This window comes from Micromys minutus (assembly GCF_963924665.1).
Source record: "Micromys minutus genome assembly, chromosome: 8".
NCBI classification, from domain to species: domain Eukaryota; kingdom Metazoa; phylum Chordata; class Mammalia; order Rodentia; family Muridae; genus Micromys; species Micromys minutus.
This window is the reverse complement of record NC_137977.1, coordinates 61,542,401-61,567,103: the sequence shown is the minus strand read 5'-3', so window position 1 is coordinate 61,567,103 and position 24,703 is coordinate 61,542,401. Positions and strand designations below refer to the sequence as shown.

The window sequence follows — 24,703 nt, the reverse complement described above, 5'->3', positions numbered from 1 at the left end:
ACACGGGAACATGGCTCCACAGCAGTTCTGGCTGGGTCCCCCACAGGACCTCTACTTTCCACACTCTCACGCTGATTCTCTGGGTGTAACTAATCATTTCTATTCCTCTAGTATCTGAGTTTATTTGGCACTGAAGGCCTAGGTTATGTCCTTCACTGTGAAGTGTCACTATGGCCACGTGACACCTCAGGTGTCTCCTGAGCTGCTATTCATCCTAATCATCATAATTCTGCCCTCAGCTGCAGACCCGCCATCTCCCTGCCCGACAGCCCTCTCTAGTCTCAGCAGCACCCAGCTGATATCCCCACCCCTGCCCATCATCTTGCTTTTTCTCTTAACCTCAAGCATGACACAGGTCCTTTCAAGGAGCCTCCCCAGAAGACCTCCGTAGTCTTGGGGATTGTGAACTCCTACCCCTGGGCTAGGCTGGAGAAGCTGGTTTCCATTCCCTCCTGACCCTGACCCATCCATAGCTCCCCCTGCACCACCTGGTAGCTTTTTTTCCTCCTATGGAGAGGAAAGGCTAAAAGCCAGGATCCCAGGGTCCCTTCTCTGTGTGCTACATTGGTGGCCTGGGCCTCCCTGAGAGAAAGTTTGGCAAATGGACAAGCAGAAGGGGAGGAAGCTGAGGATTCCGGGTGCATAAAAAGAAGAAGGAGAGTGAGAGTCCACTACAAAAAGATAAAAGGATGGTTTTGCTTTAAGAGGTGGGTGGAGACTGCAAGTACCAGATGGCCACCTTGCCAGGGCTAGTGGCATCTCCTTCCTCCGGGAAGATGCATGGCAAAAAGGATGGATATTTCATGTATCCCCTTTACCGTGCCCACATCAGAGGAGGGAAAGACTTCCATGAGAGTCTCGTGCAGTACGAACAGACAAGGAGGCAGGTACCCTGTTCTGCAGAAATGGACAGAAAAGGGTGTTATGCCCATCTGAACAGTGACATGGGGACATGGCTCTAATTTAGTACTCACACATAACAATGCTGAAAACCCTAAAGCACGGAGTCCCAAGTCTTCTTGCATAACCACTCTGCCTCTCTATAACTTCCCTTCTTGTCCCCAGGAGGTACCAGGCCATAAACCTTAGAGGCCATGATCTGTAGAGCAGTCTAGAAGAGAATCTCTTCATGCTCCAGGGCCACAGAGTCATGTCATCTATTAAAATGCCTATAGCATAAATATAAATGAAGTATCCGCTTTCCCATAAAAAAAAAAAACAAAAACAAAAACAAAAAACTTCGAGACTGTGAGCCATTCAATACTTCTTCCCTATGAACGAAGGATAATGTATCAGTAGATCTAACTGGTTGTGGAACCTTTCCTCAGTTGGAATCCTACCCGGAACCCCAGTGGGTTAGATAAGCAGAAGTGGGGTACTCTGAAAGATTAGGGGCACTGTGGGCCCAGAGCCAGCTAGTCAAATCTGCCCAGACTGAGTGAAGACCAGTGAGCAAGGTCACTTCTAAGACCGATAGCCAACTCGGAGATCCTGTTGTTCTGCGGATGTTCATAGGTGTGCCGTGTCTGCTTGTGTGTGCATATGTGTATTGACGGAGTAAACCACAAAGACGGCAGCAGTCTCTGCCTTCAGGGGTTATAGAAAGCAAAGGGCTTGGGTGTGTGCAGAGCAGACACAGATGCACACACATATACACATGACATGTGACCGAGTGTACATGGTACCCAGGTAGGTGAAGTATGATCATGAGACCTCAGTATAGAACATCTCAAGATTATGGCTCCCTCACACATGTTCTTCATGACATTCATGATCTCAACTGCCCTAGGATGGTAGGTAAGGAAATCAAGGCCTTGGAGACTATGAGATTTTGGCAAAGTTACATGGAGCAGGATAGAAAAGCTGGCCCTGGGTTTTTGGTCCTAGTTGTTCATTCTCCATCATCAGGGGATGTGCATGAGCCCTTGGAAGGTCCAAACTAGACATTACTGTTTACAAAATATAGAATGGAACAAAGGAAAATTCCCGGAATGATACTTGGATTGTTTATGGAGAATTCTCATCATTTAACATGCCTGTGGTCCATCTGTCCATCTCGACAGAGCAGAAGACCACCAGTGGGTTCTAGAACATGGCCAGCCAAACTAACATCCCAGAATCCCATCAGCCCAGAATGGTACTCACTTGCTGGTGAGATGGAGCTTGGGAGAGAGCCCGTTCTCTCCAAAGATCGTGATGAACACATTGGCATCTGTCCCTGCACCTCGAACATCCCCTGTGGCTGTAACCACTTCGTACACTGGGAGAAAGAAAGCAGAAAAAGACAGATTGTAGGCTCAGGAGGGAACCAAGAATCTCATGCTCACAATCCTGAACCAAGGTCAAATACACACTAACTCCTACTGGGTGAAAACTCACTATCAACACCACAGACTGCTGTAGCAGAGGACTCTGAAAGCTCAGAGACAAGGCCAACTTCATTTTGCATGGGTCAAGAACCTATGGGCTGAATATGCAGTTTTCCAACAAGGGGTGTGTCTTTGGCTGGGTCACTGAGTTCCTGCTCATAGTTATCTTGAAGCTTGTATGGCTTGTGGTCAAAACTTTCCTGGGCAGGACGTGTCTGTATACTTGCTGACCGGAGAATATATCAAGATTCTTAGAAATGGCAATGTGATGATTTGAATGAAAATGGCCCCCGTGGGCTCACAGGGAGTGGCACTGTTGGAAAAGATTAAGATATATGTCCTTTTGGAGGAAGCATGTAACTGCGGGTGGGCTTTGAGGTTTCAGAAGCTCATGCCGGGCCCACGTCTCTGTACTTGCTTCCTGTCCATCAAGTAGAACTCCCAGCTTTTTCCCTGGCACCATGTCTGCTGTACACCACCATGCTCCCTCCCCCCCACCTTGACAATGATGGACCAAACATCTGAGCTATGAACCAACTCCAACTAAATGTTTTCCTTTTTAAGAATTACTGTGGTCATGGTGTCTCGTCGCAGCAATAGAAACCCTGACCAAAACAGGCAGGATCTGCTACAACCAGAACTGAGCAGGATGAACAGGGGCATTCTATGGCCAGCAAGAGTGTTAGCAAAACTGTAGGAATGTATCTTGGATCTATTTTGGAATCAACTCCTAGACACCCAACACACCTGGCCTGGGCAGGGTTGCTGCAGCCTACCACCTCCAGAGCCACATCACCTCTGCTAAGAAGCAGGAACAGCACACACAAACCTACCCAGATGCTATTCCTCTCTCCCAGTGAGAAGTGCGTTCCCATTCTGCTTTATGAGGAGACTCGCTTCTGAATCATTTGTGGGCTGGAAACGCTGACTCAGAGAACCAGCCCCATGTGTGTGCATCGAGGAAGGCTGACCAAGAGGAAGTGACTGCATTGGGAAGGAGGAATTTGCACTGGGAAGAGCTGGTCAAATGTGGGAAAGAGTCCCAGCGCTTGACAGCTGTGTCATAACCACAATGGTGGATGACTTACTGCATGTCCTGTCCTAGTTACGGGCTTCGTGTCTGTCATCACCCTTGACTCTTGCTGCAAACCTATTTCTCATCCCTACTTCTGGCCTTTTTCAGGAAGGGTTCTTGGGAGCAGAATATATTGGAGCTCTCTTGAGGAGGTCTCGTGGATTGGGTTGCTGTTTGGGGGTTAGATATTCATCATTCAAAACTATCAATTGGCGGTCCATTCCAGAAGAGGGGTTTGCCCCATGGACAAAGTAGCAAAGCCGTGGGGCAGAAGGGGGAGGTCATGGATACCTCTGAGCACCTGTAGCATCTGGACCTGTGGAAGGTGTGTTCCAGGTGTGTTCCAAGCATTATTCTTCCTACTGAAAGCCTTTGAGCCTCCGAATGCTGGGACAAACTGTTGAGCATCAGTACCACCGACTGTCTGCTTAGGAACAGGATGGTTTCTTACCTCGCTGCCTACATAACACTAGACAGTAATATCTGCTCTGCAGAACTGCTCTTGGGATTGAAAAATGTAGAGGCCCCAACACACAGAAGGTAATAAATAGCTTTTCTCGTTTAAAGCTATTGTTTATGCAGAAAAAGCCAACTCCATCCAAGAGCTAACACCTGTTCCTTTGGCAGACAGCGTATGAGCTCATGCACCATGAACATGGTGTGCAGATAATTCTGAAGCTCTCCAAGAGCTCTGCAGATTCTAGCGTGGCACTTGCTTGCCTGTGGGGAATGGGATCTGCAGTGTCTGGAGATGAGAGAAACGCTGGATGTGCCTGAGTCTCACAAAGTTCATCAGAGAGGCCATGAGTGGGGAGAGAATGGGGAACAGCCCGTGTGAATGCACTGCCTCCCATGATACTTGTGGCAAGGCTTGAGCCATCGTAGCCTGTACCCCAGGGGAACCCGAGTACTGTGTGTGTCATCTGTGTGCACACGGGGCATCTCTGACATCATCTACATCCACATAGGCATTTCTGAGTCAAGTAGCCCCAGGAGTCTGGCCAGCCCGCTGGAAATGCCAGGACCACATCACTTGAAAATTGTAGAAAGAGGCCCAGAGATACTTAATTTAGAGAAGAGGTGGGTCTGGTGTTCAGGCAGGAATGGAAAAGCTGATTCACCAGCTCACTAGGGGGGCTCACAGCTACTCCCTAAGCCAGACGCTTTCTCTTGGAAGTTGCTCATCTGAACTTAATGACAGTTAAGACCATGAAGAAAATGGCAGATTGAGTCATGGATGAAGAAATGGCATTTGGAATACACCTGGCCAAGGACCCAAACCTAGAAACTATGTTACTACTCATATTGATAACGAAGAAGAAACACACACCCCATTCTTTTAAATACAAATCACTTGTCATAAGATTAAAAAAAAGTCTACTTTTGGGATTTGACCCCAGAGAGAAAAAAAAGAGATGCACAGAAAGCCCCATGAGCTCAATGTTCATAGTAACTTAGTAGAGTTAGAGAAAGTTTAAGTGTCCGTCGACAGGTCATTGGGTAAACAAACCATACCCCTCAGCAATGACAAGCAGTGAGCTAAAGACACACACTATGCAGCCCAGCACACAGACACGAAACACTAGTTCTTCACAATGCTGTGTATGTGAAGCCACTGAGAGCAAGTGGGACCTGCAGTAACAGGAGACAGAGAAATGGCCGGCTGGAACTGGGAACAGGAAGCTGGCTGGGAACAACACAAGGAACCCTTGGTCTCCCTAATGAAACTATTTTCTACATTGACCTTGTCATGTAAAAAGGACATTCAAAATATATGTACTGGTACTGTATTATAATAAACTATATGCTTCAGTAACACTGTGTGCAGAAATAACTTAATATGTCACCAAAGATACTCAAATGACCACCAGGAGATGCTCAAATAAGCATGCTCAGAAACATTATTCATCTGGGACTAATGAATAATGAAAACTAAACTTCCAGGAAGATGCTACCATGTCACTAGAATGGCTGAAATAAAGAATTGACCATTCTGAGCAATGACAGAACGTGAAGCCACTGTCCCTCTCATATGGTGGGGGTGTCTGAGTGGCTGTAAGCACTGAGAGGGGAACAGACGCTCACCCTGTAACCCAGCACTTCGGCTTCCAATTGCAAATCCTGGAGAGATGACTGTGTGTGTCCACAACCTGCAGTTCACAGTAGCACAAAACTAAAAGCACAAACAATGCAACTGCTCACCATGAGAGTGGTTGAATCACCAGCAATGTGCTCGAGAAATGCAATTATATTCATGTATAAAAAATGTGAACTGTGACCTTGTTACAGCATGCACGAACCTCTCAGGTTGGGTGGTAAGAAAGAGATATGCACAAAAACACACACACCACAAAACTCATACTCCATAGCTCACCCCTGGAATGCCAGCACCAGGCAACAGGGGCATGGGGACTGCTGAGGTAGACTAGGCCACACAGTGAGTATATAGCAAGACAATCCCGAAGTACAGAGTGAGACCTAGCTTCCAGAGAAGCATACATCCATTGACTCCATTTATACGAAGTTCAAAGCAGTGAAAAGCTGTCTGTGGAGACAGAATAAGGAGACTTGGAGAGTCGGGCAGAGACCGACCTGTGGGGGTGGAAATGCTCCCGTCCTGGTCTGAGTTAGTGGCGCCACACACGTGTGCACGGCTACGTTCTTCCCTCGGTACTTCCGCGTTCTGTATTGGGCGCAGACCGGCCCTCAGTCTAATTTGTTACTTTTTAATTCAAATAGATCAGTGCAGCTAGCTGAGACTACGAGACAGCCTCAGTACTGCCATAGTCCATTCTGCCAACCAGAAAGTTGCCTCATCTCCAGCTCCATGGGGCCCTGCACTCTCAGACACTCAGGGCATGAGTATTAACTGATAAGCAATGGTCCAGAACTTCAAAGCACTCCTCAGAGGAAGGGACGGCAGCCCGAGCCCCCACCAATAGCCTGCGGCCCCACCAGCAGCCCGAGCCCCCACCAGCAGCCCGAGCCCCCACCAGCAGCCCGAGCCCCCACCAGCAGCCCGAGCCCCCACCAGCAGCCCGAGCCCCCACCAACAGCCCTAGCCCCCACCAGCAGCCCGAGCCCCCACCAACAGCCCGAGCCCCCACCAGCAGCCCGCACCCTTGGCTTTGTAGTACTCGTGTTCCAGTTCATCCTCATCATCCTCTGAGTTGTAGTTCAGCAGCTCCTCCTCATACAAGCCTAGGAAGTCGATGTCTTTCTTTCTCCGCTTCTTCTTCTGGGGCATCATTTTGCTGCCTGCCTCTTCTGGGACCCTATAGGCTCACCGGTCAGCTTTCTAGGCTTCCTTAGACCTGTGCCTCTCACTCAGCAAGATGCAGAGCCCTCAGCCCCTCCTCGAATTTCAGGTCTGGATATGGCTCTCCCTGGGTCTCCTGGGTCCCCAATCCCGAAGTTCCCACTTTCCTTTTCTCTGGTGCCTCAGCACAACGCGGCACACTTTCTGTTCCCACAGCCGTTCTCTGCCACCCTCCCTCGTTCTGCGCCTGCCCCGGGGCTTCTCCTTGAGCCCTATCACTTATTCATGAAAATGAGGAGGTTGCCCTCTTTCCTCCCCCTCACCCCCCTTTGCAGAGACTCAGGTGACATATGTCCTGGTTTTCACTTCCCACCTGACCTCTCGACAGGAGGGTAACACTCAAGACCCCTCCAGGCCATTCCAAGGACATGTAGGGGCCAGCCACCAAGGAGACACCTGAGCTCCACAGCCTGCGAGAGTCCTGCACATTGTTGGTCTGAGGAGGGCAGAGCTGAGGGGACATACCAGGCTCCTGGCACGGATCAGTTTCCCTCCATTATGAATGAGTACTGCTCATCTTACCCCTAAGGCAGGTTCCTACTAGCTCAGTCTCTGTTTCCATTTCCCAGGAGAATGATCTCTTCTGGAAGTGACTCTCCTCTAGGACGTCCTGCTGTCCATCTAAGCATGTGGCTGACCCACAAAGAAGTTACTGCTACTGTTGGCCTGGAGTCTAGGACCTTGAGGAAGTCCACCCAACTTCAGGTGGCCCCAGAGGGCCCAGATAAGCCAGGCTAGATGCACTTGCACAGAACAAGGGTCGGATGTCATTGCCAACTCGTAGTCAGCAGGGAGAGCTTCCTGTGGCCACGAGAGTCCCCTCCTTGCTCATTCTATTATGACTTTAAACCAAGATCCCTTATTACCTGGTTTGTGAGATTTCTGAATAGAATTTTTTTTAATACTAGAAATTTTCAATTTTTGAAACTCTTGCTTCTCTTCCCTTGCAGGTGGATGAGGGGACAGGACTAAGTCCATCTGTGCTACCTCCTGGCTGTATGGCCCGGAGCACAACCCAATTTCCCATCCATAAAGGGGGAATAATGACCCAGTATTGCACATTCAGCAGTTGGAGAAAACCCTTCTTTATTAGTCAGAAGTTTCCAGAAAGTATTAGAGGTTGATGAACATTTGTAACTCCTGCACTGACTAGATATCTGTCTCTTCCATATTCTTATGTTGAATATTAACATGTAAAATGATCCCTGTGTCAGGGAGGTCATCGGAGGTGGCCAAGAAGGGAGATTAGGTCACGGAGGTGGAGCCCTTGGGAGTGTGATCAGTGCCTTAGAAAAGAGACACCAGGGGCTGGGAAGACGTGTATGTCAGTGAAGTGGTTGTTGGGAGAGCAGGAGGGCTCGAGTTCCATCTCCACAGAAAGCCAGGCATGCAAACAGCACAGGCAATCCCAGGTGAGGGAGGGCAGCAGGTTCCTAGGCCTTGCTGGCCACACAGTCTAGTCTAACCAGTGAGCTGCAAGGTCAGCGGTAGCATCATTTTTAAAAGTGACATGAGTCTGGGCTGTGGTGGTGCACGCCTTTAATCCTGGCATAGGGAAGGCAGAGGCAGGTGGATATCTATGAGTTCGAGGCCAGCATGGTCTACAGAGGGAGTTCCAGGACAGTCTGTGTTATTGAACAGAGAAACCCAGTCTTGAAACAAAACAAAACCCCCCAGTAACAACAACAAAAAAATAGATATTGTTTTTTTTTTTTTTTTGGAAACTAAATATCCCCTGGGTCTATTTAGTGTCGCCTTTATGTGTGTGGGTATGGGACCATCAACAGGACCTTGCATGGCTTCTAAGAGGGACTCTCCCTGTCTCAGTACCGCCAGCTCTCCATGCCCACAGAAGCCCAGCAGAGGCTCTGAGTTCCTGGTTCCTTCCACGTTCTTCTCTTTCTTCCAAGTTCCTTGTCTGCAGAGGGACCATTATAGGCCTCTCCCTACCAAGGCCGGCTGTGAGCTCTTTGGGAGTGGAAGAGCCTTTATGGTGTTCACAGAAGCAGGATCAGGACCTTTGCCGTGCCTGGAACACACTGGGCTCGGTGAAGGGATAAATGCACACATGAGAAGATGGTAACAAAGTCAATAAAACTACCAGGTTCGAGGCCCAGCACCCGGGAAGAAAGCATGCGCTGCCCAGAACTCACCGTCACGCAGAACAGATGCTCTCACATAGATAGCATTCTTAACACATTTTGGAGGGAAAGGAAGAGAGGGCCATGCATAGATGGAAGAGACATCGGAGCAGCAACCAGCACTGGAACCCTCCCCCAAACTTGCTCGGTAAAGCTTTTTTCCCACTTGGTCCTTTTGAGGTACCCAGATCCCAAGAAAGGGAAGGTATCTTTGATCCTAAACATCTTCACCAGAGAGACATCAACCCTGTCTCTCCCCACCCCTTAGTCTGCAGAGGGACCACACCTGAATCAGTGGAAAGGATAGATGACGGAGTGGCTTAACTGTAGGTGACACACGCCCCCTGCTGGTGTCATATGGTTTGACCTCTGGAACCTTGAAGATTGGAAGAAGCCAAGAAAAGGCATTTTGTAGGGACAGGAGAGAACACGTGTGTGTGTGTGTGTGTGTGTGTGTGTGTGTGTGTGTGTGTGTGTGTGTGTGCGCGCGCGCGCGCGCGTGCGCGCGCACATGCATACAAATCAGTTTGCTTGAGATCAGAGACAATAACAAGACTTGTTTTTAGTGAGACACCCTTCAGATGAAATGTTTATTGAAATTTTTTATAAGACTTTGAAAATAAAAATATTTCTAGAGAATCCCACAACATTAGAACATGTGAGTTTAAAAAAAAATCATGATTTGAATCAGAACCAAACAGTGGCCTGGACACAAAGCAGGCCTGTCATACTGGGGCAAGGGAATGGATAATGTTCCCGATTCTTGGCAAAGGAGCAGGGGTCTCTTATGTGGTGGCTCAGCAAGCACATTCTACAGAACCCGAAAATTCCACTCCTGGACATCTACCTGAAGACAAAGCTGGATTTCCATTTTCTGGGCCTGGCGGGGATGCGGCCCTCGTGAACTCACAGAGACTGTGGCTGGCTGAGGAGAGCTGGTTTCCCTTAGGGTGTAGCTTCTGGTAAGTTGACCACCTTCCAGTAGATGACCCCACACACCAGCACAAACTGAATGAGAGGCAGTGGGTTATAGAGAGAAGCGGGGAAGGGGGTGGGAGTTGGAAGTGGGAAGGTGAATATGACCATACATTTATGCATGAATGAAATTCTCAAATAATAAATAAAATACATTTTAAATTTAATAAAACAGTATCTACTCAAAATCTGTACATGTGTGTTGAGATACAAGCGCCATTCATAAGAGCACTAGAAGCACCTCAGTGACGGTCAGTTGGCCAGTGGACAAGCAAACTGTATGCCTTCTTCACGCAGAAGACGAGTGCTCAGAACTGAAAGGGAAGTTAGGCAGGACTTGGGACTGGCAGTCAAGTGGACTAAGACTGTGACTCTGCGGAGCTGGTTTTGATCCCTCCCACAGAGGATAAAAGGGGGAAGGGGTGTGCGACACAGATGGATATCAGAGGAATCGTGTTAAGTAAGAAGCCCAGAGAAGGCTCTCACTGCAGGTTTGCATTTATGTAACACTGTCAGAAAGATAAAAGGTAGAGATTCAGAAACAGGCCAGCATTGGCCAGAGGCTGGACCGTTAGAAAGGAGGATCCCCACAACCTCACAGACAGGACATAGACTCCGCTTGTCCCTCTCATTCTCTCATGTGTCCTGTTTCGTCTGCCTTTCCAGTCCACATGCCAGTCTAGCTGGCTCAAGTCTGTGATACAGGCCTGGCCCTTGTCTGGATCCTCATCCAAACCTCTTAAGTGTGAGGACCCTGCACGGAGTTGTCGGGAGAGGTGATTGGGGGCTTGCTTTTCAGACCCACTTCTCATCTCAGACAGAGCCAAGGTCTAGACTCGAGGAAGCGTGACGAGGCCTTAGTACCAAATGTACCCCCTTATCTCCATTTCTTACGAGCCCCTCAACCTCCAGCTCTACTAGCACCAACATTGCAGCTTCTTGAAGCAAAATTTAAGAATCTTCAGCGCTGGCAGAGAAATCATGCCGCTCTCAGAAAACGATAACGGGACGAGCAGACCACAGACCTGAAGTGGAAGCAATGGGCATGCGTCAAACCTGAAGTGGAAGCGATGGGCATGCGTCAAACCTGAAGCGGGAGCAATGGGCATGCGTCAAACCTGAAGTGGGCACAATGAGCATGCGTAAGTGTGAAGACCATAACTTCTTCAGTGTGAGCCCTGACTTACTGTGTGCTCCTGATTCCTCACTCAAACTACCAGCTGGCCTTACATCTCAGAGTGCATCCCCTCTTATCCCGGGAGAAGAGTCCGAAGTGCAGTGCTGTGTGTTGGTGGTCTTCCTGTCCCCATAAAATCTGAGATCCCTCACCCACTTTGGACAAACCTCTCACTGGTTCCAGCTGCCTGAGGTAGCGGGAGAGCAAAGCTCTGGCTCCTCCCGTCAGTCTTCTGTGCTAAGTACCGGATTTCCCTTAAAACACTGTCTGTTCAAGTCGTTCTCCAGGTTACATACTCCAATGATTCCGCACATCTTTAGAATTTAATCTGGACTTCTCAGATGTCTGCAGGCCCTCCCTCACTCTCTGCCCTACAAGCACACTGCCTCCCATGTGCTCCATGTGCACCGTTTACACTTAACTCCTCTCTCTGAGTGACTCGCCAACCTAATGGGAAGCCCACATGCCAAAGGCAAACTTGCTCTGGTCCTCATCCTGATGGGAAGCCCACACTGTCAAAGGCAAACTGCTCTGGTCCTAACCTCACTCCCCTCTCCCTGGGACTGCACCCCCTGGTGGCCACCCACCTCCTCACACTCCTGGGTCACATTTGGCAGGAACTCTCTTCCTGTTCCATTTCCTAGAGAGCAAATTTCCAGTTCCATGACTGTTTGCAGCCTCCTCAAACGGCAGCACCAGTTCCATGACCTGGTGCTGCCTACCTCTCAAGCACTGCCTCGGTTCTATGACCCATCCTACATGACGACATTCATAGAACTCTTAACCCCCTAACCCATGCAACTGCCTGTGCACTCTGCCCCGTCTCAGACAGATCGATCAAGTACCGTCTACAGCTGTGAAACTCTCCCCAGCTGCCTGAAGCCTCTTACTTATACCAGTGTGATTGTCCCCAGCTTACCACTCTGAAATCACTCTTGACCTACTCATCAAGCAAGCAGGACCTGTGGAAATGACTTAGTTCTTCCCCTGATGGCAGCTGAAGTCCATGGCAGATGTAGGACTGTGAGGCTCCCTGTCAGTTTTGAAGTTCTGCACATACTACAAATGACAATGTTTCCAGCACAGGAACCTACAATACACAGACTCCTCGGGAGACTCCAACCGTCTGCTCATTGTACTGGCTGTTCTGTGTCAACTTGACACTGGCTGGGGTTATCACCGAGAAAGGGGCCTCCCTTGAGAAAATGCCTCCTTGAGGTCCAGCTGAAAGGCATTTTCCCAATTAGTGATCAAGGGTGGGAAGGCTCATTGTGGGTGGAGCCATCCCTGGGCTGGTAGTCCTGGGTTCTATGAGAAAGCAGGCTGAGCAGCCAGAGAAGAAACGCCCCCCGCCCATGGCCTCTGCATCAGCTCCTGCCTCCATGTTCCTACCCTGTGTGAGTTCCTGTCCTGACTTCCTTTGGTGATGAACAGCAATGTGGAAGTGTAAGCTGAGTAAACCCTTTTCTCCCCAACTTGCTTCTTGGTCATGATGTTTTGTGCAGGAATAAGGAACCTCTGTTGTTGTAGGAGTGGCAGCCCTCTACCTTCCTGGTCTCCCCCTGTTGGTGAGCTGCAGGTTTGGACGTACACTAGCTTGTCACTTCCTGTGAAGCTAAGCCATTCCACAGCCTCATCCCTGTCCCTCTGTGTCATACCTACATTGCTCCTCTCCCATCCCTACAAGCCAAGCCATCACTCCTAAATGACCATTCCACAGGACTTGCCCATGTGCCCCATGGGTGATTTAAGTTGGCTCTTCCCAATGACACTGTGGCTTTCCTCCCAACAGACTTTCTAGATATGGACAAGCCACCCCTCGGGACAGACAGTTCCGGTCCTCCTCTACCCTGCAGCACACCTCCATTCAGATGACTCCCAGATGATCTTTGTGCTATATGAAACCTACATGGTTTCAAACCAAACCTCAGAATCCTGACCCTCCACCAATCAACCCAACTCTGTGACATGGTCACTTTGGTGCTCCGAGCAAGAATTGGGACCCAGTACTCTGGGAATCTATAATCATTCAGGCCAGTCCTGGTGAACCCTCCTGTGTCTCTAAGCTTGGACTTAAGAGGTAGAGAGAGACTATTGCCTCTCCCAACGGAGTAGGGCTCACTGAGTATTTTTTTTTTCTATTAAAGATCCTTTAAAACAATTTCAACAGCATGGTGGTCCATGCCTTTAATCCCAGCCCCCGGGGGGCAGAAGCAGACATCTTTGTGAGTTAGATCAAGGACACCCTGGTCATCATAGCAAGTTCCAGGTTAGCCATGGCAAGATAGTGAGACTTTGCCTCAAAAAGATTATCCCCATGCTCTGCCATCCTTATTATGCCTTTGCCTCGAGATAAGAGGCCCAAGAGAAGTTTCACTGATTTTCTGCCCATCCGTTTGGAAATGTTATCCATGGTCCAGTGCCTCCTTTGGGAAGCAGCATCCTCTGCAGCTTTTCAGTTTGCCTTCTTGCTGCACAGATATCTCATTTCTCCAGTAATATCACTCCTGGGAAGGCCAAGGAGTTAGACTTCTGTGCCTCCTTCAGAAACCACTGCTCTCATTGAAATGACCCTCCCTGCTTACCCACACACTCTTGTTGATTTGTCTTTTTATTCCACTAACCTCTCAGGTGCCTCATCCCTGTCCCTCTGTGTCATACCTACATTGCTCCTCTCCCATCCCTACAAGCCAAGCTGTCACTCCTAAATGACCATGCCGCAGAACCCCTCAGCAGCCCCGCACTCCACATCGCAACCAGAGTGAGCTTTTTCAGGCGTGATCCGATGATATCTCTTTCTCTTCCCAGGACCAGCTGACTCTGAGACTTTTAGTCAACACTGTGAACAAAGCACTAGAGTCTTTGTCTGTCCAGCTCCCCGGTTTGGTCTTCAGCAGTTGTGTTCTCTTCCTTAGAAGCCACACAAACCTTCCTACATGCTCTCCACAACCAGGTGCAGAATTAGCTCAGAGAGCTCTCCATGGTGCTGCCCGGAGGAGCTCTCTCAGGGCGTGAAGCTCCTCTCTAGTACACTCTGACTTTCCCAAAGCATTAAGGAATCTGCCCCAGTGCTCAGAAAGCATTTATTGAATGGATAGCACAACAAACACCATGCACTATATAAATGATACTAAATAAATAAATGGAATACAATCACCTCCATCCACCCCTAGGACATGCCCATATTCATTTAGTCCAAAGTTTTAAGGAACTCCCTGTCTTATCAATTGAACACTCGTTCTTCAGCTGGTGGGGTAGTCTGTGGAACCTTTAGGAAGTGAGGTCTAGCTGGAAGAAGTATGTCCTTAGAAATAGATCTTTGAAACTTATGCCCAGCACCTGGCTCCACCCCTAGTACCTGATGTTACAGCCTGGGCTACGCCCCAGTGCATTCTCTACCATAAGGGGCTTCAAGATTCTGAACTATGAGCTGGCACAAATATCCCCACTTAAGGACATCCTTTTTGGCAATTGTGGTAACCAATACGCCACCTTCTGGTGGAAGAGCAATGGTGCTTTGCCTTCCAAGAGTATTAGAAGACATTGCCCAGGTCTGGAGAGGATCCTTTTGGGAGACAGATTGATTCAAGGCTTTCTCAGAAACCCTGGCAAAAGGACATGGGAGATGCTAATTTTGTGTCCTTATCCAGTAGCAGACTCTCAGCAAGTTTCTTTGGAGCCTCAAAGGAGTTAGAATTTTGGTTTCAGAGCTTTCCCAACTGAAGGGCCACGGTTATCAAGACTAAGGCTATGGTGTCTGAAATACCCTGTGTTTTCTTGGCCAGTGTTGTCTGATTTATCTCTCTGCTGGCTTTGGTCCATTCTCCTCCTGCAAATAGTATATGAGATGTTGAACTCTTAATAAGCTTGCTTGGCATAAGACATCAGCTTATGCAAGACCTCCTGGTCCCAGATTATCTGTCCCCTTTATTTCTTGTTCCAAATTCTCACTCTCAGCCCCTTGTCACCTGGAACCTGTATTCCTATGGGTTTGGATAAAACCCTCAGAGAGCATTCTCGGGTTCTATAATGCTCTGAGTGTGTTTAACATCTTATAAGCATCATAATGAAACACATGAACATCTGTTGCCAACAGCTGTCACCAAGTTCCTCTTAGAGAGAAAATGGTCCTCCTCTTTGGAAGATGGAAGGAGGCGGGTGAACTGTGATTCAGGCTCAGCAGCAGCCCAGGCTTAAACAGCTGATAAAAGGAAATGTTGGAAGTGTTTTTTAGTGGAAATGTTTTCTGGGAAAGTGAGGAGGGAGCTAGAAGAAGCAGGTTGAAGAGATGGGTGAGAAAGGTAAGAACCATCCATGTTGGAAGGCCAGTCAACCGCTGGACAGTCTGCACAGGAGGCTGTCCACATCGAAGTGATTTCCTCATCATCTCTAACTCCGGAGTCCCTGATGTGATGTGACCATTAGATATTATAGAAATGACTTGGCTATGTCCAACATCTGGATGGCCAACACATATAAAATGAAACCTCCCCTCATCAGGAATCTGAAAACAGAGGAACATGAAAATAATGTGTGCCCTTAGGCGTTTTCACAGGGAAAGTGTCCTTCCCCGGTATCATAAAGGCTATTTCCTGGTCACGTCCAGCAGTTAGTGAGAAAGTTTCAACACAACTAAAGTTTGAAATTGTCTTTTATGTTCCCCTTTCACCAACGTTAGATTTAGTTGAATGTATAAGATTATATTAGTGTTTATCAGAAATATGTAAATAAAAGATTTCAGTCTTGTTAAAAGTGGGGGGGGGGCTGCAGCATTGGGAAGGCTGAGAACCACTGGCTTAAAGCAGGTCAGGGCTGCAGGGTTTGGTCCTCTAACAGCGCCTGAGGCTGCTCTTGCTAAAGCACCATCTCTTCATCTGGACCTGAAGTGCCCCATGTGTGTAACTGAGAGCAGGATGAGCACATGGCATCTCTGCCTTTGCTTTATGTCTGTCTTCTTTGGGTCAGATTCCTGCTCAGCTCTAGGTAACTGTGTTCATCACTTACGGAGTAGTTCCTGTCTGTGACGACAGAAATAGGTTAGCCCTACCTGATCTCGCTAACCCTCTTTTAAGACTGGAGCCATCAGTCGATACAAGAATGATAAGGAAAATTTCCTATCAACTTTTAAAAGCATCTTTTTCCAGACCCCCTGAGATGGCACCTGAAAGTTCCTATTAATTGCCCTGATCCTGTGTCTCCTTGAATTCCTGGGACAGTGGACCTTTCAGGCAGATGTCCATGGTAAGGTTGTCCCTATAAGTGGTAACACTTACCCCTAGAGGGGCCATTGCCCCTCCAACTACCCAGATCTAGTAGAATCAACTAAAGATGAGAACAGAATTTCCCCCCAATGCAGTGGTGGTGGTCACACCTCCCCTAGAGAAGAGCTGCAGTTGTAATCGGCCAGACCATAGTCGACCCAAGTCTGTTTGATGTTCCCACTCCCCTCAACTCTGCCTATGATTTCTTGTGGTTTAAATGTGAAATGCTCCTCACAGGCTCACATGTTTGGACACGTAGTTCCCTGATGGATGTACTTGCAGAGGTCGTGGAAACTGCAGGAGATGGGCTTGAACAGCAGAGATTTCTGCTTTGGATGAGCCTTGAAGGACTTGGTTTCTGGTTCCAGTCTCTATGCTGAGTTTTTCAAAATGTAAAGAGCCATTGCCAGGCACTCTAGCCACCAGGGACAAAGCTACTCTAACCACCATGCCTCATGCCTCCCTTGATACTATGAACTGTGCTCCCTTAAATAGTAAGCCACTGTTTAAATACCTTCTTCTGGGCATTTGATCATAATGGGGGAGTAACTGATACAACAGTCATGTTAGTATCCCCCAAAGACAGGGTACTGTCTGTCTCTTTAAAAGAATTTTACTCTATGTAAATGAATGTTTTGTCTGCATGTATGTCTGTGCCCCAGCTGAGTGCCTATTGGGTTCATAGAAGTGGGGTTACAGATGGTTTTGGGGTTACCATGTAGGTTCTGGGAACTGAATTCCAGTCCTCTGCAAGAGCAACAGGTGCTCCTAACCGTTGCATCATCTCCTCAGCCAAAGGGTGCTGTTTTAAGAATGCTGACCCCTACAGGTTTCTTCCTGGTAAATCTATGCTGAATATAAAACTCCTTCCCTGCCTTTATCATTATGTTTCCATGAGATCTGTGGGGCAAGTGAACAGACTTGATTTATTTAGACACTCTAAAGACAGGCCTGGCATTCTGGGAAGAAATTTGGCAACCCACTTGATTTTTGTCCTGATCTGAAAGCCCATGTCCTAACTTGATTAGATGCTAACTACTGCCGCTAGATGTCAACAGGTGTTCTGAGCCTTGTGTACGTCTGACAAGCCTAGAGAAGTGTTAGGGTGTCTGGGAGCTTCTTAAAACACCCGACACCCTCCTATGCTGGTCATTTAGCCAGCCCAACCAACACACGAACACAAAGGTACAGATACAGCCCATTTTTGCCCAACGAACCATTTGACTGTTTTTTTGGGTAGAAAGTGAAGGTCCTTCAAACACAGTGACAGACATGAAGTACCCTGAAGATGTAATTCTGCTCCCAGACATCACTTCAGAATCACTATCCAGGGACAAGCACGTGCTTCCAGAATTCTGCTGCCAGAGTTTGTGGGAACCCAGGTTCCCACAACAATTTTAAAAAATTAGGCTAAGCGAGTCTCCAAATGGCAGATCGCTTCTCTCCGGGGCCAGGAGCAAATGCCTCCTCTTTCCACAGGGAAGTGCACCTGTACCACACAATATGATGTGGTTCTTGGAGAGAGGAAAAAAACACAAAGAAGGGGGAAAATGATCAGAGAATGGTGTCAGCCACTCAAGGATAAATCAGTGCTACCAAACTGTTAAGGACAGACTCCTGCAGATTTTTCTGGGAAAGGGCCATCGCCCCAAGGGAAGACATGCCAGGCACGGATGACAAGTACCTGGGGGCAAGCTGCTGGCCTACATAGCTCCTCCACTGCCGCAGCATCTGTCCTAGCTTTATTTAGGAGAGGCAGCAGTGATGAACTGCCAAGCAACCCACATGAATCACTCACTTTTTAAAAAATAGGTATTCTTCCATTCTGGAACTATGAGAATAGGTATATGGCTTTCTATAGGAATGTCACTTCACCTGCAGATTATCAAGCCCCTTTAATATCCCTGACTCATGTGTGCACAATGTGTGCGTCCTAGAGAAGGCTAGCTGTGTCATGCTGACATTGTTCCAAAACCAGCAGGGCAGAGAGATGGCTAGCTAGCTTCGGGGAGGCTGGCAGGAGCAGCCACTGGGGTCTGCAGCCTCCTCTGCTGCAGCGGAGCGGATGACAGTCCCTCATCCGCATCCACTCCCTCCACACTCTTATTTTTCTCAGGCCTGTGGCCTTCATGACAATGACCATATTCAACTGCTTCCCCTCCCCCTTTCCCCGTGAGTACAGCCTCTCAGGCTGCGGGCTCTAGTGCAGTGGATTTGCTCTTCAGACTGGAAGCCCCACACAGACGCTGGGCTAGGATTAAGACCAGGTCTGAATCGCCTGGATCACCAGATCATCGGAATTCTTCCAGCAAACAGATGGACACCAGAGGAACAAGGGCACTGCCCCCTCCTCCTGCCCTAGCTCCTCAGGTCTTGGGAAAGTGAAGCATCCTATAGATACCTTCCATCCCCAGTGACCTGGGTTTGTCCTAGCCTCCTCCCCAGGGTATAGCCAAGGCCAACAAAGGAACGGATGACAACTGTAGTTGGGAAGCAGAAAGGTCCAGCTGTGGAGAAGAGAAACCTTACACTTAAATTAGAAATCTTACACTTCAATTCAGAAATTAGCTAGCTCAGGGTCAGGGCATAGCTTAGTGGGAGGCATGCCTAGGATCCTGGGCTCAGTCTCTTGCACAAGAAAGAGAAGGAGGGAAAGAATGAGAAAACAACAAGAGCCTGAGTCACCAGGGTGGGTAGCAGCTGACCGCCATAACAGTTGACCTGTATAACAAGGGGATCATAAGCAGAGTGAACACAGAGGCAAGAGGATGTACTGACCCTACTCATGCCATGGGGCGAGGTTGGATATGGAAGAGATCTGTTCTCTCCCTCTCCCTCTCCCCTGCCCCTCCTCCTATCCTCCTCCCTCCCCCTCCCCCTCTTCTCCACCCTCTCCTCCTCTCCCTCTCCTCCTTTCCTCTCTCTTTCCCTCCCTCTCCCTCCATCTCTCCTATTCTTTCTGCCAGAAAACACAGAGAATAGCCAGAGGGAACTATCATGTCAGAGTAAAGCCTAAAAGGGGGTCTTCCATCTCAGGTAATGAAGACTTCACTTGCAGAAACTTCAAGAAACCTAAGGATCCATGCCCTAAGCACCAAGATCTCACACAGACATTTTGATGTGGAGTCTCTGAGGAGGGAAACAACCCTAAAGCATGATACTTCTTTGCCTTATTAAAGACAGTGGGCTGACACTGTTTGGAGATTTCCATGTCTCTGTGTCTCTGTGGATACCCAGGATGGAAGGACCTGAAGCTGTCTTGCCCTTGGGCTTATGTACTTGCCCCATCAACAAGATGTCCCTTGTCACCTGATGACTTCTGAGCCTTGTAGATTTTGGCCTTGCCACCCCTTGCTCTACCTGTCACCTGGCACCATCCTTACTGTTAGAAATTAGGCCTGTGCTCACTAGAACTGAATACAAAGTTAAAGCAAATGTCATGAATGACTTGCCCTTTGCAAAATGGCCTGAGAGAAAGGGTTTACAGCATGAATTATGAGGCTCTAAACTCCACTGCCCCACTCCTGGGACTGAGGGACCATTCTGGTAAGTAGTCACAGTAAGAGTGTGGAGTTTCAATGAAATAGCAACCGTTTAATCTCCTAGTGAGCTTTCAGAATCTCCAGGGATTTGTGAACTTTGTGGCTAAGTGTGGTTTTCTAAGTTGCCATGGGAACATGTTTAGAAATATCAGGCCCCTGCCTCTAGTCAGAGTAACAAGTTAAGGCAAATCTGAGTTCTAACTAGCTGGTTCCGACATGGGTCTTTTCCAAATGCAGAGAGCAAAGGATGAGTATAAGAAGGTGGGGTTCTGTGGGGGTGCTCAGGGTGCTGTGGGGTACTAAGGGAGCTGTGGCCTTCACTGTGAATGCTGGGCTGAGCCAGGCCAGGCCAGGTGGGTAAGGAGGCTCTCTCTGTGCTAGAGGGCGTGGTGTGATGCTTGGGACTGACCAAAGCACCAACCACAAAGTGACTTTTACTTTGGTCCCAAGCTCCAAACTTACCCCTTAGTTCTGATTACAAAACACACCCAAATCCTAAACGTGGATGAACTTTTAATTCAGACACGCTGAATCTGAATCCAGGAAATCTGTTGCTTTGCCTTGAACAGTAGTTCATGGTGTTTATTTTCTTTTCATAGTGTTTAAATTGTGCAGGCAAAGAAAAGCTGGTGGTACTTTTAAGAAATCTCATGCCAAACTCAGATGTTTCTAGAACCACCTACCCTTGACAGGCTGAATATAACAGGTCAGAGCCACAGATCAAAGGGCCACCCAGGACAGTGGTCCTGAAGTGGAATCAGATCCCTAGGTCAGCGTCAGCACGTCCCAGAGTCCCAGACAGCTTGAAACCATAGTAGCCCAGGCCCTGTCCCAGATATGCCACATGGAAGTATCGTGGCTGGAGTCCTCGTGGATTTCAGAGCTCTCTGAAGATTACCATGAGCAGGCACAGCCAAGGCCACTGGCCAGCATAGTATGGTGACTCTCAGCCACTATGCTGGTAACCACTTGGAAAATCCGTGAGGCTCTTGGGAGCTTCCCACAAACCACCGCACCTGCCCCTAGGAAGACAAGGTCGTGACAGCAGGATTACTTGATACGAAACTCCAGGAAGCCCTAATGTGCACACGGATTGGCAGACCTTGGGGTCTTGTCCTGTTGTAACCAAGTTAGGTGATGGTAGTGATTATTTTTCCCTTTTGTCCTTGAAATGGAAAAAAAAATGTTTAGAAGAGATTTTTCAGGAGGAAATAGAAATTTCTAACAGACTGGCAAACCACCCTCCCTAAGCTCACTGGCTGTGCTAGTTCAAGTCTGTACAAGCCCAAATCTCTGGACAAACATTGTGTGATTCCATTTACACAGGGCCTTAGCACAGACACAACTCAGAGAGAAGAGTACAGACCATGGTGGGCAGGGGGTGGGATGTGTTGTCATTTCATTGGTTTCAAGTTTTTATTTTGCAAGACAAAAAAAAAAAAAAAAAAAAAAAAAAAAAAAAAAAAAAACCTTTACAGGTCAGTGGCACCCAAAAATAGTTGAATTTTAAGTTTTTTTTTTCTTCAATCTTAATACAGGTTCTCTACATTCCAGCCTGGCCTTGAACTCGAGATATAGTTTGGACTAGATTCAAACTCATGGTCCACCTGCCTATGATTGTAGAGTATTGTGACTCTAGGTCCCAGGGCTACAGGCATCCAGTCATGGATGGATGATCTTAACACTCCTGTGTGGCTCTGTGTCTGTGTTAGGGGTACACAAAGGAGTTTGGTCTCAAGCCTTCCGTTGGAGAACAGATAAATAAGGGTCTGGGAGCACTTAGCTGTATCCTCTGAGGATGTCCTTATGGAAGTCTGCTGGTTGTCACCGAAGCAGAGAGGAGAGTGTGGGACTCCTCAGTAGAGCATATAGCAGGAGCTGTAACCTCACATCATTTTGCAAAGGGGACCAGATAAGAGGGAGAAGGGACCATTCCAGGCATTGGGACCTCTTGCACAAAAGTTCAGGACTAGCAGAAGAAAGGAGGCCCACAGAGGCCTCCCAAAAGAAAGACAGCCTGCTTGTGATGTGGCCAATATGGCACGGTTTTAAAACAAACAAAATACCTTGGGCTTTTCGGTACGGGCAGCAATGGACCACACAAAAGGTATTCTGAAATGCTAGTTCTCAGAACGCAGGAGACTCCCTCAAAAGAACCGAAACTATGGCAGTGGCAGAAATGGGTACCGGGAGGCAATGGACTCAGGGGAGGTTGATGTCGGAATTGGAAACCAGTAAACAAAATGTGAAGAAGTAGTCTGGGCAGACGGAACCTGTGCTTACGCAGTGTCTGTGCCAGGCCTTGCACAACACTGCGCCATCTGCTTTATCCTGGAAACACCAGTGACCCGAGGTCCTAGTTGTTTTAGAGGATAAATTAGAGCCTATAGGGGGCTTCAGGGAGTCCCCAAGGTCACATGTCTACTAAACCATGGGAGAAACTCTGAGTCCAGACTCTTTTACCTACATCTGTGGAGAACAGCCAGACTGAGGTCTGAGACTTCATGCAGAAGCCAGTGCTCAGAAGGCCCCAGTGGACATGCTCCTGGGGAGGGCTGGCGTGCAGGTGAGGTCAGCACGCACTGGTGGCTCTCAGGAGAGGTGGTTTCAGCAGGAGCACTGCTGTTAAGAAAGCCCTGAGGAAGTTGTCACAGGGCATGAGTGACAGCGAAGGGACATTCAGAGGCTGGGCCACAGGAGGAGTAAACAGAGCAGGAAAGGATGTGACGACCTGGAGCCAACCTTGTCAAATGTTCCTTGGCTGCCAAGGATGAGACCTAAGGCACCTTCTTTGGGAATGGCTATGCTGCTGATGTTCAGGATTTGGGTTGGACTTGTGTTTCCCTCCCGCTCCCTCCCCCTTCTCCTTCTCCTCTCGCTGGTAATCGGGAAGCTGGTCTTGAGGAGCCCTCCACATATTGTGCTTCTGTGAGCATTTGACAGAGGCCCCTTTTAGCATCAGCACATGCACAAGAGAGGTGCCAGAAGGGTGGCTTCAATCTTCACACATCCCCTGGTACAACAGACAAACACCAAATACACAGTAACACACAACAATGCCCGGCTGAGGTCAGCAGGAAACTGCTGCTTCCTTCCCAGACTCAGCAACATCCAGGGTTGTTCATGCCTCCCAGAGTCTGGACAGAGATGCATTAGCAGCGTCGCCAGAAGGTTCCAGAAGCTAGCCTCACCTTGAGCCTCCTTCCTTTCTGCCTGCCTAAGCACTGAGTCCCCTACTTGCTGGGAAGCCTGGCAATGCATTTAGCATTGAGGAAGAACAACACCGTGGTTGCTTTGTTCATGGGGAATTGATGTCCTTAAATTAGAACCTAATTGGTTGTGTGAAGAAGCAGAGGCAGAGGGGTCCCAGAATCAATGCCCATGTCTGACTGCTGCAGAAAGCATATGATCTGAGAGTCAGAGGAGACTGGCTGAGCCTCTGGCGAGCCTCTACCTTGCCATGTGCCCTGGGGAGAGCCGCTCATGCTGTCCCTAAACATGGACCCTTTCCAGACATCTCTACTTGCCCCCAAAATGTAGAGGTGCTCCTAGTCCTCCTCCAGGGCAACAATGCACCAGGTGTCAAAACTGCTGCAGGGTCAAGGCTGGAGAGAGGTGCCAACAAGCAGAGGCTGCCTCCCACTCCCAGGGTTGGAGTTCTGTGAGCTCTGTGAGTTCTGCAAGGCCCTCCACTGGAGGGAGGCCCGGCCATAGCGAGTACCACATTCTCAAGTCAGGACGCCCTCGCGTCTCATCTGCACTGAAACGGAGCCTCTAATTGAAGACACGAGAAAAGTGACATCTCGAGGGATAGGAGGGATGGCTTCTGCCTTAAAACTCATAGGCAGAAGTGCCACTATAAGCCAGGAGAGGGTCCTAACCCCTTATGCAAGTGCATGGAATGAAGCTGGATGTGTCATCCCCAGCTCCTGTGAGGGCTCTGGGTAGGGCAGGTTCTAAGCACCATTGACTAAGGAGACCCTGATGTCTGACCAGGCTCTTGCCCACTTATTCCCCCATGTAGAGAGCTTTGTCCCTGACAGACATTCAGTCTGGCCAGTGAAGTCACCTCTTTGCTCTAGGTCTGTCTCCTGAAGTGAGACTAATCTGTCCTTATGAAACCTTCTAGTTCTGACTTTCCATAGATTCAGTTAGCTGTGAACAATGGCTATAAATCTCAGTTATCATGGATCATTCTCAGGACCCCTTCCTTGGCAGAAACAGCCAGAGCCAGGGGCTGGAGAGATGGCTCAGTGGTTAAGAGCACTGAGTGCTCTTCCAGAGGCCCTGAGTTCAATTCCCACCAACCTCATGGTGGCTCACAACCACCTGTAATGGAATCTGGTGTGTCTGAAAACAGCAACAGTGTACTTATGTACATAAAATAAATAAATCTGGAAGGAAGGAAGGAAGGAAGGACCAGAGCTCAGAAAGCCAGGTGCACCCCTGTTCTTGTGTGGTAGTTGCCGATTTACCTAAGTGTGCTGCCTGGCTTGCTTCAGCAGCTGCTCTGTGACCCCATGTCCCACAGACTAGGAATCTAGGCCTCCTGGGGGCCTCCCAGTCAGTCAGATCTCAGAAAGACAGCACCCAGACAGATGAGTGTAGAGTAAGCTGCAGGCACCTCCAGGCCCGAGCCCAGAGGAAACAGCCTCAGAAAAGTCAGAGAAGGGAGCTCAGGCTAGTCAGAAGCCTTTGGGACAGCTCTCTCCTGCAAAGTGGGGTCAGGCGGAAGGCCCGCCCTGCCCCTGGTTTTCTCAGAGCACCTCCTCAGACTGGCATGTGGGGCTGGAGTGTAGATGTGATTCATCTGCTCCTCTGCAGAAGACAGAGGTGATCCTTCC

At 48.7% G+C, this 24,703-nt stretch overlaps 1 protein-coding gene across 3 annotated transcripts in view; it reads right to left on the bottom strand.

Annotated features, from left to right (window-relative positions):
* Window positions 1–6,694, bottom strand: part of LOXHD1 (lipoxygenase homology PLAT domains 1) — a gene marked incomplete at both ends in the record, with an annotated part of 140,518 nt that extends 133,824 nt beyond the window's left edge. For all 3 annotated transcript variants that reach the window (XM_080920392.1, XM_080920393.1, XM_080920394.1), the window contains 2 exons: window positions 2,146–2,260; window positions 6,565–6,694. In XM_080920392.1, the coding sequence (XP_080776518.1) occupies window positions 2,146–2,260; window positions 6,565–6,694 (245 nt within the window). The remainder of the gene's footprint in view (window positions 1–2,145; window positions 2,261–6,564) is intronic.
* Window positions 6,695–24,703: the final 18,009 nt, after the last annotated feature.